General features: G+C 33.6%; 2 protein-coding genes across 3 annotated transcripts in view; both read right to left on the reverse strand.

Annotated features, from left to right (window-relative positions):
• LOC110381783 (hemicentin-1) overlaps positions 1-3,311 on the reverse strand; it is a 34,248-nt gene extending 30,937 nt beyond the window's left edge. Inside the window, exons 1-7 of the mRNA XM_049841618.2 lie at positions 2,946-3,311; positions 2,384-2,613; positions 2,153-2,275; positions 1,889-1,978; positions 1,330-1,470; positions 937-1,102; positions 104-282 (exon numbers count right to left, since the gene is read on the reverse strand). Of these exons, the coding sequence (XP_049697575.2) occupies positions 104-282; positions 937-1,102; positions 1,330-1,470; positions 1,889-1,978; positions 2,153-2,275; positions 2,384-2,613; positions 2,946-3,201 (1,185 nt within the window). The 5' untranslated portion in view covers positions 3,202-3,311. The remainder of the gene's footprint in view (positions 1-103; positions 283-936; positions 1,103-1,329; positions 1,471-1,888; positions 1,979-2,152; positions 2,276-2,383; positions 2,614-2,945) is intronic.
• Positions 3,312-4,153: 842 nt separating this feature from the next.
• LOC110381785 (GPI mannosyltransferase 3) lies at positions 4,154-16,537 on the reverse strand. Of its 2 annotated transcripts, none has more exons than XM_021342188.3 (10): positions 16,394-16,537; positions 15,765-16,036; positions 14,666-14,891; positions 13,651-13,798; positions 13,170-13,298; positions 12,751-12,903; positions 12,271-12,372; positions 11,733-11,909; positions 11,155-11,386; positions 4,154-7,112 (listed from the first exon to the last, which is right to left on the reverse strand). In XM_021342188.3, exons 2-10 carry the CDS (start codon positions 16,026-16,028, stop codon positions 7,026-7,028), a joined length of 1,518 nt encoding a protein of 505 aa, XP_021197863.3. In that variant the 5' UTR covers positions 16,029-16,036; positions 16,394-16,537; the 3' UTR covers positions 4,154-7,025. The 2 variants fall into 2 exon arrangements, with proteins under 2 accessions (XP_021197863.3, XP_021197864.3); XM_021342189.3 differs by lacking the exon at positions 16,394-16,537 and adding an exon at positions 16,221-16,387.
• Between the last annotated feature and the right edge of the window lie 6 nt (positions 16,538-16,543).

The following is a 16,543-nucleotide window of genomic DNA, read 5'->3' on the forward strand; positions in this document are numbered from 1 at the left end:
CAGCAGTGGACTGCGATAGGCTGATGATGATTGTTTTTCTATATAAAGTATACAATGTGTACATTGCAGTGGTTAAATGATGTAAGATAAAAAACCAACTCACAGCTATATAAAAGAACTCCTCAGGGGGTATAAAAGGGTCCGCTCTGTACATATTGTTGTCGACTCTCTTAAGAGGCAGTTCGAACAAAACTCGGCCGTCTAGCGTTAGTACTTCTGCGTAGTTTATATCTGCCGACGCGTTGGCCGGAGACAAGGATATCAGCATGTGGTTATATGTCCCTGGAAATTACAAAATAGAATATTCTTTCAAATCAAATTAAATTACTTTTATTTCTTACGTTTTGTTACAGATCTCCATGCTATGCCTGGAGGTGTTTAATTTTTTTTATTTTACCTAAAGAAGCCAGCAGATCAAGCTACTGTCAAATCTGTAAAATGTAATTAATTGATCTGTAACTTTATCTCTCAAATAACAATTAAGACAGTTAATACTTTAGTACAAGCTTAAATGTTGTAATTTATACTAAAGTATAAGCTTAAATGTTGTTTGAGATATTTTTACAAATTGGAGTAACTTGATGTGCTGGCGTCTATACAGTGATAGGCCAAATAATATAGGATGATATACACAAATAATATATAACTTTGTCCAAGTGTGTCTACTGGCCTGATTTGAAAAGTGGTGTTCTTTGAGTAACTTGGATGCTAACAGCAACGGGTAAAACAACAAAAGTTTTCCGTTGACATAAAAGGGACTTAAAACCTTCTAGCAATGGTTTATTTAACATCTTTCCCTATACTCTATCTACCTGTCGATTTGCCTACTAGATACATAATTTTGACATTAACCCCATACAAGTAATCTCAAGTTAGCAAAACCACAGACAGATAGCATACTGTAAACGACCGTCACTGATCAAGGAGTTTACTTACCTCTCAAAGGTCTATAGCTAGTTTCCTTCATAGAGCTGGGTTGTTCTACAGAGAAGCCGTGAGTGAACGTCACGTTAGACAGACCGACGACTTTAACGGAATGCTCCTCTTCGCTGCCCACTGTTATCGTCCAATTGCCAGGCTCTGGTTGCATCACTTTTACAACCTGTGGTTTTTCATCAATAACATAAACGATTTTCAAAAACTGCACCTAACGCATTATACATAGTTTTTTTTGCGGATTGCAACAACCCATCACTAGGTAATTTTGCGATTGCACATTTGATTTTTGATTTTGACATGAGCTTCATATAAACTTTTTCTTCGATCTCTAATGCGAAAAACAATGGATGAATCATTTATTGTAATCCGCAGTTCAGTCGTAGCACTCACCATAATTTCAGAGAGATCTAGCGTTGTGATCAATTTGGGTGGTCCAGTCAGCTGTTCGCCGTTAGGGTCCACTACCGTGATCTTGGGTTTAGCTCCTGATACGGATACCGTCACCTCTCCTAGTGTGCTGTCCACTGGGATCTAAAGGGAGAAAGATTTTAAACTGATAATAGATAAATCTTTGGGCAGTTATTACATGTATTAGCTTGTTTTACGAGTGCTAAAACAAATGATAAGCTACATATACTACTTAACATGTAAGTCTAAGTATATACTTACATATACATATTATCACGCCCAGACCACAGCCAACAAGCATGCTCATCACACAAAAGTTGACCGTACCGGGAATCAAACCCGGGACCATAAGTTCGGCAGTCAGAGTGTGACCATTGCGTCAACGAGGTCGTCTATGACTAGTAATATTGAATGTTTTGTTGTTAAACATAAAGACAACAGCTGTTAAAACACTTACTACCAAATGTTATAAATGCGAAAGGAACTCTTATCTATCTGTTTGTCTGATAATAATATATATTATGTCAGTAAAACACCTTACCTCTTGTGTGTAGTTGTATCCGGGCGGGTTTGAGACAGACGCCAGATTTACCATGCGACCTTTTATGGAACTCGTCACAAAATCTAGCATCTGGAACATACAATTGCATAAAAGTGCATACATACCTACCTACGTCAAAAGTTAGTAGATGATGGAACAGAGCAGTCTGCTCTTCCATTTGAATTTAGGGGAAACATTGAGCACAACTTTCGCAGCTCCCTAAATATTGTTTGTTTGATTTGGAGACAATAGGTAGGTACTAACTTTATGCACGCTGGTTTTGTTCAAGTTGAATATTTGTCCGGAACTTGCGGCCGCGACTTGCTGGTACACCTTGTATGAAGGACGCTTTAAATCGTTGCAATGTCCCGTCAATATGAACACAACCTGAAAATCAGCAGTAAAAATAGCTATTTCTTCGAAATGAACGTTATTTATGGATCTTAACAAAGTTCAGCTCAATACAATCCTTGAAGATTCATAGGTCAAACTTACCTGACTCTGCTTCCTCTGTATAGTATCTAGTACTTTCCCAACGATCCTGTGGTCAGCGGCCGTGGCATCCGTAAACACATACAGAAACGATCGAGGCCGGCTCACGTTCAACGCTAGGTGTATCCCCGTAAGTGATTTCTCAGGACAATCCCCTCCACCGTGTACGCGGACCATGCTTAACGCTCGCTTGAACTCTTCCTTTCTTCGAGTTACTGTTACCGGGCCTACGGCTGGAAAATTAGGGCAAGGCGTCAGGCTGGGATGAAAGTTCTACACTATTATTTTGGATGTTATGAACGGTACTGTATAAATGCTGCGTTAAAATTGCAAAAATTTACTTATTTTTAAGTTATCATTCAGAATCAAAATGAATTAAAAATTTTTGGTACAAAGACGTTATTTGTAAAATGTGACTGTCTGTTCGTTTAGTCAATTTCGTTAATCATTTCCGCAAGCTCTAGAAATACTTTGATACATTTTTTTTTTATATTAGCCTTTCAGTTTCACTATATTATGAAGCAGAGTAAGCCGTTGCCGTAGGTAGTCGGTAACAAATACTTACTGGGATCATGGAATGGTACAAACACAAAGTCAGCAATCACATCACTCTCCTTCAACGCTGTGTTAAGGATCATCTCCGCTCCTTCACGTAACTGTTTCAAATCATTGTACATAGAGCCGGTCGTATCGAAAACAAACGCCAAACTACTCTTCCCGTCATCACTATCTAGGGCCGATCTCTTTATCAACTCTTTACACTGAATACCAACTAAAAGTACACAGATGAACACAAAGAAACACTTCACGATCCCAAACATTTTCAGCACTAACACATGGTGTAATTTTAGTAAATGTTTTTTAGCTGATGTGTAGTGGTCTGTTTTAATGAACTTATCTGTAACCTCTGACCGAGTAATCAATGTGGGTTGGAGTAAGGAAATTATGTACTTGGGTGTATTTATATTAAGAGCGGTTGCACATGAATTTTGGGATCTTCCGGATTCTACAATTGTGTTTAGGTAAATCTAGCAGCATTTTTTGGTTCGATTTTTGTTAACGTCGTCAATTTTTTTACAGTAGCCATGTATTATTTATAACAATATGCTTAAATTATCATAATTGGTTAGGGAAACAGCCTTGCCCTTGTTTACATACTAAAATCTAGGTTGCCACAGGGGTCATTCGTAGGTCCAATGCTGAAACTCAGCAAGTTCTAGTTTCAAGAGGATTCTGGGGATATCCTATGTCCCGTGTATTTATGAACAATTCATCATTCTAAATACGCGCACGATTTACCCATACATCAGTGCATACTGATTTAATCCGCTAATGTACACTAACTCTTAACAGGGAAATAACTCAATCGTTTACAGTCATCTCGAGTCCAAGTTAGAAACCCCTTTATCAGTTTCATATCTAATGTGGAAATTACGAATGAGTTGCTATACTAGGTCAAACATTTTTTATTTAAATTTATAATTAGATGCTACGTCACCTTTTAATCGGAGTTTGCAAGGGTGCTCTAGATTTAGTGAGCTTGTTCAAGGTCAAGCCAATGACACTGAAAGGGTGGTTGAAGAGGTTACATTACCAACTTAGCTGTTGTGCTCAAGTTAGGAAAGATGTAAAAAAAGTAATTTAGGACTCGCTCACTGAACGCAAAAATCTCAAACATATGCATCTGTTGCAGGTAACTGCGTTGACATAGCCGTTAAATCAAACAGCTGTATGATTAAGTGGAGTTGTTCAGTCAATCGATCAACGAATACATTAATATTAAAAATAAAATCTTTATTTCAAATTCACACTCGACATCTGTATAGAAGACATTCTGTTTACTTAAACACGAAAAACAACCTATTCACCTAGATTACTGCTCAAAATTAGCTTCTTATACATTCGTACATATTGCTTTGTTTGGAAGTGTGGAAATCATTTTTCAAACCCAATGCAATTAAACAATTTCTTAAATAGTAGAAGAATACGACTCGTACTAAATTCAAATATTTTGAAGAAACACTATACTAGTTATAAATAAATCGAACACGGCATAGTCATAAAGTTTTGCTCTGACTGTTCCAAAATACCATATTTTCACAACACAAAGTTTTACATATTTTATATAGACGCTCATTATAGGTAAACGGACCACTACTTCCATACAAAGCAGTGTTAAACATGATGAGTATACACGGCAGGAATCTTGACAAATTCTAGTAAGTCTACAGCATATACTGAGCTTCATGGCAAACAAGCGTAATTTCTGTAGCGTAAAATACGCTTCGTTTAGCCTAAAATGCGACTTAAATCTGTGAAGTTTGATTACACAAATAACGCTTGTTTACCCTCAGCCATTGATCATTTTAAAATACAATTGAAATGGGTTGCGTTGCCGTACTTATGGCGTTGTTTCATAACTTTCTACCTTCGTAAAAACTCTACTGAAATGTTTTTTTTTTAACTACAATAAGTAGCTAGTGTGGATTTTATCTTAATTCCATGTCTATGTCACAAGGTAGCCAGTAAAAAAAACAACACTAAAAGTAACGACAACAAATTAGTGTCAAAGTATTAACAAAGACAAAGAGATCTTAAAATACTTGTCTGTCTTTACATTTTGAGCATCCCTAACATACATATAAATCTAATTACTATAATTACGTTATAAAAGAATTCTTAATAATGTATTGCAATTCAAAACCATAGACATTAAATAATAATTAATTTAAAAAGTTTGAAATATTCCTTTTATTTTACTAGCCAGCTTCAAGCAAAGGTGTTAATCGCTCATAAAATAAAATGTACTGTAAATGTAAATGTACTGAGATTTCTATTGCATTTTAGATAGCAACTTAAGCAAGCATCTTTTAATAATATGAGAATGCGAATTTTATCATGTACTATCTAATTTTTATTTAACCCTATTGTCCTGAGCCACAAGGCTTTCGATTTCAACATATAAACCTTTACTTGAAGATAATTCAGTTCTTAAATCTATTATGATGATTTTTCGGTGGATGTGGTGATATCCTCAAAAATGCCAAAATGAAAAATAAATCTGTCTAACAAAATAAATATAATGGGCCCGACTAAAAATATAAAATGATTGTTTTAATGAGCGGTACTTACAATGAAAGATGGTGACGATTATTGAGACAACATACATCTTAAATTAATGAGGTAAATTGGCAGGGCTTGGCAATTTGATTTAAAAATACACGAGAGGATTAACCTGACATAGGCTAATTTTTTTGAAGACACTGACAAATAAAAAAATGCTTTAGTTAATTCTTAAATCATCTACATATAAGTATGTATATTTCCAGTCGGGCGTAGCACAAAATACGTTAACATCATAACACTTTATGAATAACTTTGGCAAGTATATAAACTACATAAAATGTATACGATTTGTACTTGCGTCTTGCAAAGCTCAGTCATGGATGTGGTGAATGGCGGACTGATTTCACGATGATTATGTTCTTCTGTACACACACATACACGTCTTATCAAATATATTATAATTACCCATTAATGCGATATGACCACGAAATATTAGAAGGAGGCTTTATGCAGAAGAAAAACAAGACACGTCACTCCATTACAGTCTTTGTAATATGTATCCACATTGCATAAAAAGTTCATTTTTTTAATAAGTGATGACTCGTTGACGTGTCGAATAGAACCAACGGTAACGATGGCAAGAAACTCGATCGACGGTCAAACGAGCATTTAAATTAAACAAGCTGTATATTCAAAATAACCATTAATTCATAGGAGCACTACTGAAATTATTCAACACTTGCGCACAATTCATAAGGATCCAGGAAACAATTCATATTTTATTTTCTATTAAGTGATCATATCGTAAGTAAATTGGTCACAGTAGTTTTATAGTCAACTTTTCATAAGTTATTTGAAATTAAAAGGATTTAATAAGTCATTAAAGTATTGAAACATATCATTATAATGGTATTTGAGATATTGTATAAACTATCCATGTATAATATATAATTCAATATTCGTAGTTCAAAATCACGTAAAACTACACAATAAATTGTAAATTTTCTATTACGAACACATTATTATGGGATAACATTCCCATAGAATCAATAATTAATATTAATAATTAATTTATTCATTTAATACCAAAAGCCAATTAATTTTAGTCGAATAGTAAATTCGAATTATTAAAATAAGATTGAAAATCGTGAATGTCGATAGGGATCGGTTTGTTTTGCTATAGCATCGTCGGAAATGTTTCTACATACATAGCAACTACCTTTATAAGCATAGACTTGTTTCCGAAGCTGAGTTAACTCTATTACACTGTGCCCGATTTATTAACTAATTCAAACATTGCTATTCCACACACTTAAAAGTAATTTCTCTCAATGATTTTCATAGTTTACAAGCTCCGTATGAACTTATTACACGGCTATACTTTCAAAAAAATTGAACTGAAATTTGGCACTGGACATTCTTCGATTTCTTTTCTGTAAGTTACCTCAAAAACAGTCTATACTCGTACCATTACGGCTCTTATTCGTTGAGCAATAAGAACCATAATCGTTCGCTGTAACTACGTTGCTACATAACTGGGTTCACTAACATGAACAGTTGAACGGAGACACTCGTAGATTTACACGACGTCGTCAACTACAGTCTTGGGTGGAGATTGAGCCTTTTGGAAAACCAGGACGTTTTCACTCACCTCGCCTTCTGGGAACTGAGAAAAATATAAAAAAATGATTACTCACGAGAATAGTGTAATGTTAAATCTATACTAATACAATAAAAAGGAAACATGTCTTTGTTTGTTTGGAGCCCTTAGCTCCGAAAAAATTGGGATGGATAGCATGAAATAATTAAGCAGTAATAACAAAACGAAGGACAAAATGTTTATTTCCATGCTCTACGATTAGTTATAGAAAGAAAGAAAGAAACATTTATTTGCTTAAAACATAGGTGGTACCCGGTTTTACAATGGTTAAAAGTTCTAGCTACATTCTGCCTAACTTGGCATGCAAATATTTATACTTTATTTTTTTATGAAAATATTGATATTAATAATTACATTTTTTTTAATTTAAATTATAATTAAATTATAGTTGCTTAAAATCTACTTAATATTAATTAATATAAATATACAATAGCTATTACATTTCCTTTGGTTTTACAAATAATCATATTCATCAATTTTACATTGCATAAATTCATCTAGCGTATAAAAACACTTGTGTATCAGCCATTTCTTTAGCTTCCGTTTGAAATATTTAAGGGGGAGTTCTCTTAGGCTTTTAGGTAATTTATTAAATATTGTAATGCACATGTGGTAGACATTCTTTTTATGTAGGGTTGTTCTGCAAAAAGGAATCAATATTTTGGTAGGATCTCTTGGTCTGTATTTAGTAACATGATCCCCTTTGAATTTAAAAAATTCGTTATATTTTTTTACAAATACTGATACCTCAAGAATATACATGCTAGTCAAAGTCAGTAAGTTTAGTTTCTTAAATAAAGGTTTACAAGATTCAAGTGGGCTCACTCCACAAATAGCTCTCAAGCATTTTTTTTGCGCAATAAAGGCTTGGCTAACATCAGTCGAATTTCCCCATATTATTAGCCCATATCTTAGGATTGATTCCACATAGCCTCTATATGCTATTTCTGCAGTTTTTTGATCAGATATGGTATGGAGCTTTCTAAGGGCGTAGACAAATTTGCTTAATTTGACACTAACCTCATTTATATGTTGTTTCCAGTTACAAAGACTATCCAAAATCACACCTAAAAATTTTATACTTTCAGCTTCTTCTATCTTGTCATTTTCTATATTTATCTTAATAGCTTTGTTATCAAACTGTTTACTTTTACATGTGCCAAATTTTATGAATTTTGTTTTTGAAAGATTTACTTTTAATTTGTTTGCGTTTAACCACCTTAACACTGATTTTACTTCGTTACTTATCTGAATTTCGTGAGTTGTCTCTTTATCCTTAAACGGTACTATTATGGATATGTCGTCTGCAAATAAAACATTTTGACAATTTATTGAATTTGGTAAGTCATTAATGTATAGTAAGAATAACAAGGGGCCTAGAACGCTCCCTTGTGGAACACCATATTTGTTGACCTTGTATGATGATCTGTGTGCATTGCATTCATGACTATCATTTAAACTAGTAATTTCAACACATTGTTTACGATTGGACAAAAAACTTTTTATCCAGTCTAGAGCTACACCTCTGATGCCATATTTTTCACATTTGTAGAGTAGGATCTCATGATCTACAAAATCAAAAGCCTTACTCATGTCAAAAAATATGGCTACTACCGGAATTTTCTCATCGATGTATTCAGATATATTTTTAATAAGGGAGAATGCAGCTAGGGAAGTTGATTTATTGTGCTGAAAACCATTCTGTTCTTTTTTAATAATATTATGCTTATTTAGGAATTCAAATAGTCTGTTGTACACAATTCTTTCAAAAATTTTTGATATTATTGGCACAAGGGTAATCGGACGATAGTTATTAGGTTCATTTCTATCACCTTTTTTAAACAACGGCTTGACAATGGATTGCTTTAGTTTATCAGGGAATATTCCTTGAACTAAAGAATTTGTTATTATATGGTCGAGGACCGGAGCAATGATAGGAGCACATGTTTTGATGATTTCTGTAGTGATACTGTCATACCCTACAGCTTTAGTGTTGTTTAGCGATTTGACAATATTTATTATTTCTGTTTCTGAAGTTGGTTTTAAAAATATTGATTTATCATTAGGTTCTATTGTTATTTTATGAGATTGCTCTCTAGGCGACGGAAAATAATTCCCATTACTTACATTGATAAAGAAGTCATTAAATAATGATGCTATTTGAGTTGGATCGTAAATAGTGTTTTTGTCTTTTTGAATTGATTTTATACTGTTGACCGAATTGATACTATTTTTTTTATCTTTTATTACATCCCAAGTGGCTTTTCCTTTATTTTTAGCACTATAAAGTAGTTTTCTATTTATATTTCTTTTTGACCATGTGATGCATTTCTTTAGCACTTTTTCGTAAGTATTGTATATATTAAGTATATCTTGTTTCTTATATTTATAATATTTAAACCTTAATTGTCTTTTTATTGCACTAGATTTCCTCAGTCCTTTAGTGATCCATGAAGGAGATTTACTATTAGAAGTCATTTTACATTTGTAGTAAGGAAAGCATAATTCATAGTACAATAAAAGGTCTTCATGAAATATATTAAATGATTTATTTACATCTGATTCGGAGTAGACTTCCTGCCACGATAGTTGTGAGATATAGTAAAGAAATTTTTCAATGTTTTCCTTGCTGAAATCACGTTTTTTCGCATACCAATAACTCGAAATGGTATCGCATTTTCCTGGAAATTCTAACATTTGCGCAGTGTCATGATCAGATAGATAGAACCGATGAATTGTTCCATGAGCCTCTTGGTAATTACTTGCTATAAGGTCTATACAGTTATTTTGTCGTGTTGGCTCGTTTATATGTAAAGTTAGATTAAAATTTGCAAGGATATTCTGTAAAGTAAGTGAATTTTTATTTTTTAATAAAGTATTGATGTTTAAATCACCTGCTAATATGAATTTTTTACTTAATATTTTATATCTTAATTTATGCAATAGTAATTCCAATTTATTAAAGAAAGAATTAATGTTAGATGTGGGTGTTCTATATAAACATATTATGACAGTATTTATACTAGAGATTTCTACACCACAACATTCAAATATATTGTCACATGAGTATTCTTTGCACAATTCTACTGGCTTACTATCAATACCACTATATGTCAAAATGCACGTACCACCACGCTTTTGTTTTTTTCTAGAATAGTAACTACCTATTGTATAACCCTTAATGTTAATATTTGACTCATCTCCACTTTTTATAAATGTCTCACTAAAGCATAAAAATTGTATTGGGTATCTATTTTTGGCAAGTTCACATAGGCATAATTCAATGTTAGGAATTTTATTTAAAATACCTGCTATGTTTTGATGAAGTAGTCTTATTTTATCCCCTTTTAATTCCTTTGATTTACGCCTAAAAAAATATTTTTGTCAGGTATCTCCGAATTATTATTAATTAAATTACGTTCTATGGTAGGAAAATAATATGGGATGGTCCCTTTTTTCTTTTCGTTTGTAACAGCAAGGGATTTTTTAGGTAAGTCGTGTATAGTAATGGGGGTTTGATAGGGTTTTACTTTATTTGTATTTGAAGGAATGTATTTGGTTTCATAGTCTCGTGTATCAATAGTTAGATTGATTAACTGGCATATGTGGCCCTGTAAGTAGTGGTAGTTATAGCAATGTTTGTTTAAATTAAATATGTCTATAAAATGACAATTTTGATAACTACCACATGTGAATTTTATAAGGGTATTTAATTTTATTTCATTAAGGTGTTTATTTCTATTGACACTTAAAACTATTACATTACATTTAGCCAACACTTCTAAACTATTCTTTAAGTTAAATTGGATTTGGTTCGGATCTGTATCATTTTTATCATTGATGATGATTGATGATTGATGATCATGTATCATTTTTTTTATAGATGTATAAAGAAGTTTAAATAAGTGTATATGTAGCGAATGAAAATATTGTTGTAGAATTAAACACATATGTGTCTGATTCGTTTAAATATAAGCCTAATTACGGGACATTTTTTTTTTATAAAAATGACGAAAATATCTTGTATGTAGTAAAAATCTCAAGTTACCTGTGTATGCGGTATCTCATGTATCAGCTTATACCCGGTTAACAAGCTCTCTACTCTTCCCCGCAGTCGGTCAAACAGCACAACTAGGTCAGGCGTCTGTCGGGAGGCATGTTCGGTTCTCCACCAGCGCTGCGGGTTGTTGAAGAAGGCCTCGGCTTCGTAGTTACTGGCTGAGCCGTTGATAGGCGGCTCGCAGTGAAGGTAACGGGTCGTTATGTTCAGGTGCAGGTGGCTATAGAGAAAATATTATTCAGGTACAGGTCTCATAAAACTCGATATCGTCATAAGTCCACACATGTGTTATGGACACATGCGTGGACTTGTGATGAGACAGTAAGTTTGACAAAACTTATGCGTGTTCTATGATAAGAAGATTCCTTTTCCTTGCTTCTAAAAAAGAGCTGAAGAGTTGTTTGAATGCACTAATTACTGAAAACCCTGTCCCATTTGAAACAATATTTCAGTTTGTTAGTGTTAGATAGCCCATTTATCGGGGACGATGTAGGTTTGGTTCGTGAAGTAGTTTAAAAGAGTCACAGGTGAACACTGGTGATTTCATAAAAAAATGTCTATCTTACCTGTACAAGGGCGTAGAATGGCACGGCATAAGGAAGGTGACAGAGCTCCTGTTATTCGCGGCTTCTCTGAGCAGCGGCATGACCTGCAGGGTGCCGGCCTGGTGGATCGAGCCGAAGTACGCCGCCGGCACCGCGTTACCGATCAAGATGAGACCCGCTACAAGGTATAGATGCCATCTGAGGAAATAATAGCTCATCATGTTTTGTAACAAGATAATAATTGTTATTTTAAATGATAATTAGTTTATTGTATCTATTTATATACAACAAAAAGTAAGTTTATATGGGTATTATGTGTGTTTGTTACGTAAGGACTTATTTAACATTTTTTGTTGCACTTCAGATCCGAATTTAATTAACCTTATTGCTTTACTTTTAATTTGTTTTTGTATTGTGCCAACAAATCATTTTTCTTTCTTTTTTTTACACAAGTTATTTCGATATTCATAAATAATGCAAAGTCCTCTTTTTTGAGTTTCATAAACAATACATAAAACTCTAAATATAGTAAACATTGTATGTATTATAATGTACTCACTTCTGCGCCTTGCGACTCCAGGGCACGATGACATCTTGCGCGAGATATAAGAAGATGGGCAGTAACGGCAGCACAAAGCGGAACTCCTTGTGCGGAATGAAACTGTAACAATAGGTGAAGGTTCAAAAATACTGATTCTATTTAGTCTGACTTCATTTTAAATGGGCGAAAAATATTGGACATGGAGGTACTTTTTTTAACAAAACATTAAGCTTGAGAGTGGGGGCCCGTTACGTCAAGTCTATCTATATAAAATTTGTACCTAAAAGTGATGTAAAATAAAACTCAATTGTGTTGTATCTTCGTTGTTATTTGTTCATAAAAATATTATAAACGAGAACTTTGTATGGTTGTTGGTTAATCTTTCACGCAAAAACGAATGAACGGGACGTAATTTGGGCGTCATACCTATAGCTTACAAATGTGAGAAGTAGTTCCCTCGAGACGTGGACGGAAACTTGTATAGAAATTATTACAAACCTGTATACAGCTACATATAGAACGACAGCAGTCAGGAGTAGGCTTCCGATCTTGTTTTCCTTTGGTCGTCGCAGAATATTGCTGATTGCCCACAAAACTGGTATCAGGTTTATGCCTAACACTGCAGGAATTCCTTGAGTGAGGTACCAGTGCCTGAACAAAAAATATTATATTAGGAGAGTCTTGCAAAAAAAATCGCAACATAGATGTCCTTATTCAATAAGTACTGTGACAAACATGATACTAGAACAGTATGCAAACTAACCACTAATTTGTTATGTTGTTATGTTTTTACACGATCATACAATAAACATCTGGTAGCCATCACCATTTGACAAAAAAACATATTGTTCAAATTCAAATGCGTTCTTTGACCTATTGTATAACTAAATATGTACAAAAACAAGTTATTTACATACCATGGGTGCTGTCCATAGAAAGAAGCGATATCGTTTAGAACGTTGAACCTGAAGAACTCCCAGGGCGTGATGACGAGACGGCCGTAGTAGTACGAGTCTAACGCCACGAGGGCGCCACCCGCTACCACACTGAAACAACGTTATTTTATTGAATGTTGTTATATTGTTTGTTTTATAAAATAAGGAATAAAGCCCAATATCTTTGAGCCAATGAGAACAAGTTTTATGCATATAGGAAAAAAAAAACACTTTTGAATCCATCTGCATCTTTTGATTTATCTTTATAAAGACGCTTATATTTTCAGATGTAGTTTACTTAAAAGTTTAACAAAACGTTTCAAAATAATATCACATTCAGCGGCTTTTACGAGAGCTTATTTGTAACGCATTTTTAAAGTGCCTATTTTGAACATTTTGTAACCTAGACCATAAACTATTTTTTTTTTCCATTAAGTGGTACAAAAAACCCTTTGGAACTTACGCGATAGGCAAATAAGTGCGAACAAAAAGCTTGAGCCGTCCTTGGTTAGTGGTGAGCAAGTTGTACGCGCCTAGCACCGCCCACAGCGGCGCTGACGACGGACGTATAAACACCGCAAGCACCGCCAGCCATATCCATTGAGGGTTCTCTGTAAAGAAGTGCTAGGTGTCATTCTTTATATTAGATTGAGGGCTGCTCCCAATACTCTATCTATCTGTTGATTTACTTACTAGAGATAGAATTTTGTATACTACCCTATACAAGTAATGTCAAGTTTTTGTCTCTAGTAAGCAAAACATCAGATATTGGGAATGGATGTTAATAAATACTTTTTTGTGGTAACTGAAGGTGTAAAGTTAAACAGAGTGTAACAAAATAACATGAATAAAATGGTGTTTTCGAAGGGAAACCCAGCTCTAAGTGCATGTTACTCAAGTGAGTAAATCACTTAATCATTTGGGTATTGCTGTTTTGTATAAGCACTTAGATATGATTTACATTAAATTGAGGAAAAGGTTTTGTGTTTGAATTACTTAATGAATGACCATAAGTCAAGGATAATTGATACTAAATATTATGTTGGATTTACCTATCTACCATAGTATAACAACAGTTGGAGTAAATATATAAATGATACATGTAATTGGTATTCAATGTGGTACATTAATTAACATTCAAGAATGCACATCAAAGTGGATTTTTATCTACCATACAGTGGATGTATGCACCAAGCAGTTGTCCTTTAGTCCTTGTGTATTTAAAAATCTATACTATTCTGGTATTCAGGATAGTAATAAATCTTGTCATGATATTTGTAAAATGCATAAAGTGTAAATCCTTTTTTACTGTTTAGTTTTCAGTAGCAATATAAAAAGGTAATAACAATGATAAGGTACGAATGATGCAACATATAGATAACATTAAGTAAAGTCATTATAAAACAATTTTCTTAATTTCTTCCTTAATAATGTAAGTTAATAATCAAATGTTTATAAACAGTATGCCATTAAAATACCTTGTTCATAATATCCCAGCTTCCCACTCTTGAATGGGAACAGGGACAAGGCCACAGCTACTAGGGCAGTCTCCAAGGTCTGCAGCAGAGTTCTACCAGAAGTGAAGAACCAAAACCATGATGTGAGGACGAGGAATAAAGCCCATTTGCGGTTGCCTGTCCATTTGTAGAAACTGTAGTCGGCTACAGCACTTACTATAGCTTGCAGGATGCGAGGCAGGAGAATCTGTGGGCAAACAGATGAATAGATAAAAGAATGGGGATTATATTCAATCTATACCACATTAGAATAGCCTCTTGACTGACTTATTGGAAAAATAAATAACATTTACCATTTAAAGGTAAAGAATCACACAAAGGTGTCCCAACATATTATTTAAATTGCATTTTAAGCTGCATATTATGTTTAAATATAAATTTATCTGAACTGTTAAGTATCAAATTTATGCATAGGAATTCAAAGTTTAATTATTTTTTATACATGATATGTCATTAATTACACATTCATGTAACAGACAAATATGTTGGTGGTATGCATGGTTAATTTGATTACAGAAATTTGATTCCTCGTGAGTGAGCTACTCATATTACAAACTAGTCTAGTATGGACAACTATTTCCTTTTCCTGTATTTTGTCATTACTTACTAAATATATTTCAATCATGATATCTATTAGGCTAGCAAGGTCTATATATTTTCATAGTAAGAGAGCTAACATTTTTTTAAATGAGCTTATCAGTGAGTTCATGTTAGTTTTGTACATGATTGTTATTGTTTATGTTTACTTGATACCTATATGAATTAAATTAATATAGGTAGGTATGTGTTTATAGTACCAACAAGTTTATAAATCAACAGTATTCAAGTGTTACATAAAGACATAATAATTGAAGTCTATCAACCCTAGCAACAGAGAAAAAAGGATAATGAGTTTTTTCTACAAGTTTTTGCAGCACTTAGTCACAGTACTGCTTTTGATACTAAAATGATCAATTGAAATTCACAATATCAGCCATTCTATATCTTTTGCATGGTCATGGTGAGTAATTAATTTCAGCACTGAAAATAAATTAAATGTTACAGTGAATTGACCGCTTACCAGTGCTTCAGGGTAGTCCAGTCCAGTGTATTTGAGTATGGTGTATATCGCAGCTACTATACTTGGGTAAAGATAGCTACGGATACCGTTCTGCCATTCCCAAGTCACGGCTCCATACCCAAACACTTGCTTATGAGCAACTTCCAAGGTCTGCCAGTACTCATCAGGCACATACCACGTCTTCACCAGGAACACGGACAGAATCCTCACAAATAGTATCACGGAAGCCACCTGTAGAGGCCTCAGGCCCTTTGCCAACACCATTCTCCCGCCTAAATCGAAAGAGGTTACATGTGAATTGTCTATAAATAGAAAGCTATAATGTGCTCAATAACAACCGATATTAAATAGGTTTAAAATATATTAACACTGTGCATATTAAATATTATAAAACGATCAGTCTAATAAGAAATATTGATATTGATAACTTTAGCTAATGAAACAAACTTTACTCACAAAAATGTCAACTAACGCGTCCTTTTAATTATCGATAGAATTGAATGAACAGTGTCGTTTTGAGGCAACTTGTTTACATAACACTATTCCATGATTGTATATAATACTTTTTTATCATTTGTTTTAGCCAAAAATAAACACTATAACATTTTTTCCGAAATTATTTCACTAACCTCAACAAAACCCGCCGCCACCGCGAAGTAGTGCTGTACTAATATTTTTAAATAATAGTTTTAGTATTTCTAATAAAAATAAAAAACTGTTATAAATATTGTCTGGCCTTACTTTGCAATCAAAAAGAACTTACCGAAAGTACTTTATTT

This window comes from Helicoverpa armigera, chromosome 19, assembly GCF_030705265.1.
Source record: "Helicoverpa armigera isolate CAAS_96S chromosome 19, ASM3070526v1, whole genome shotgun sequence".
NCBI lineage: Eukaryota > Metazoa > Arthropoda > Insecta > Lepidoptera > Noctuidae > Helicoverpa > Helicoverpa armigera.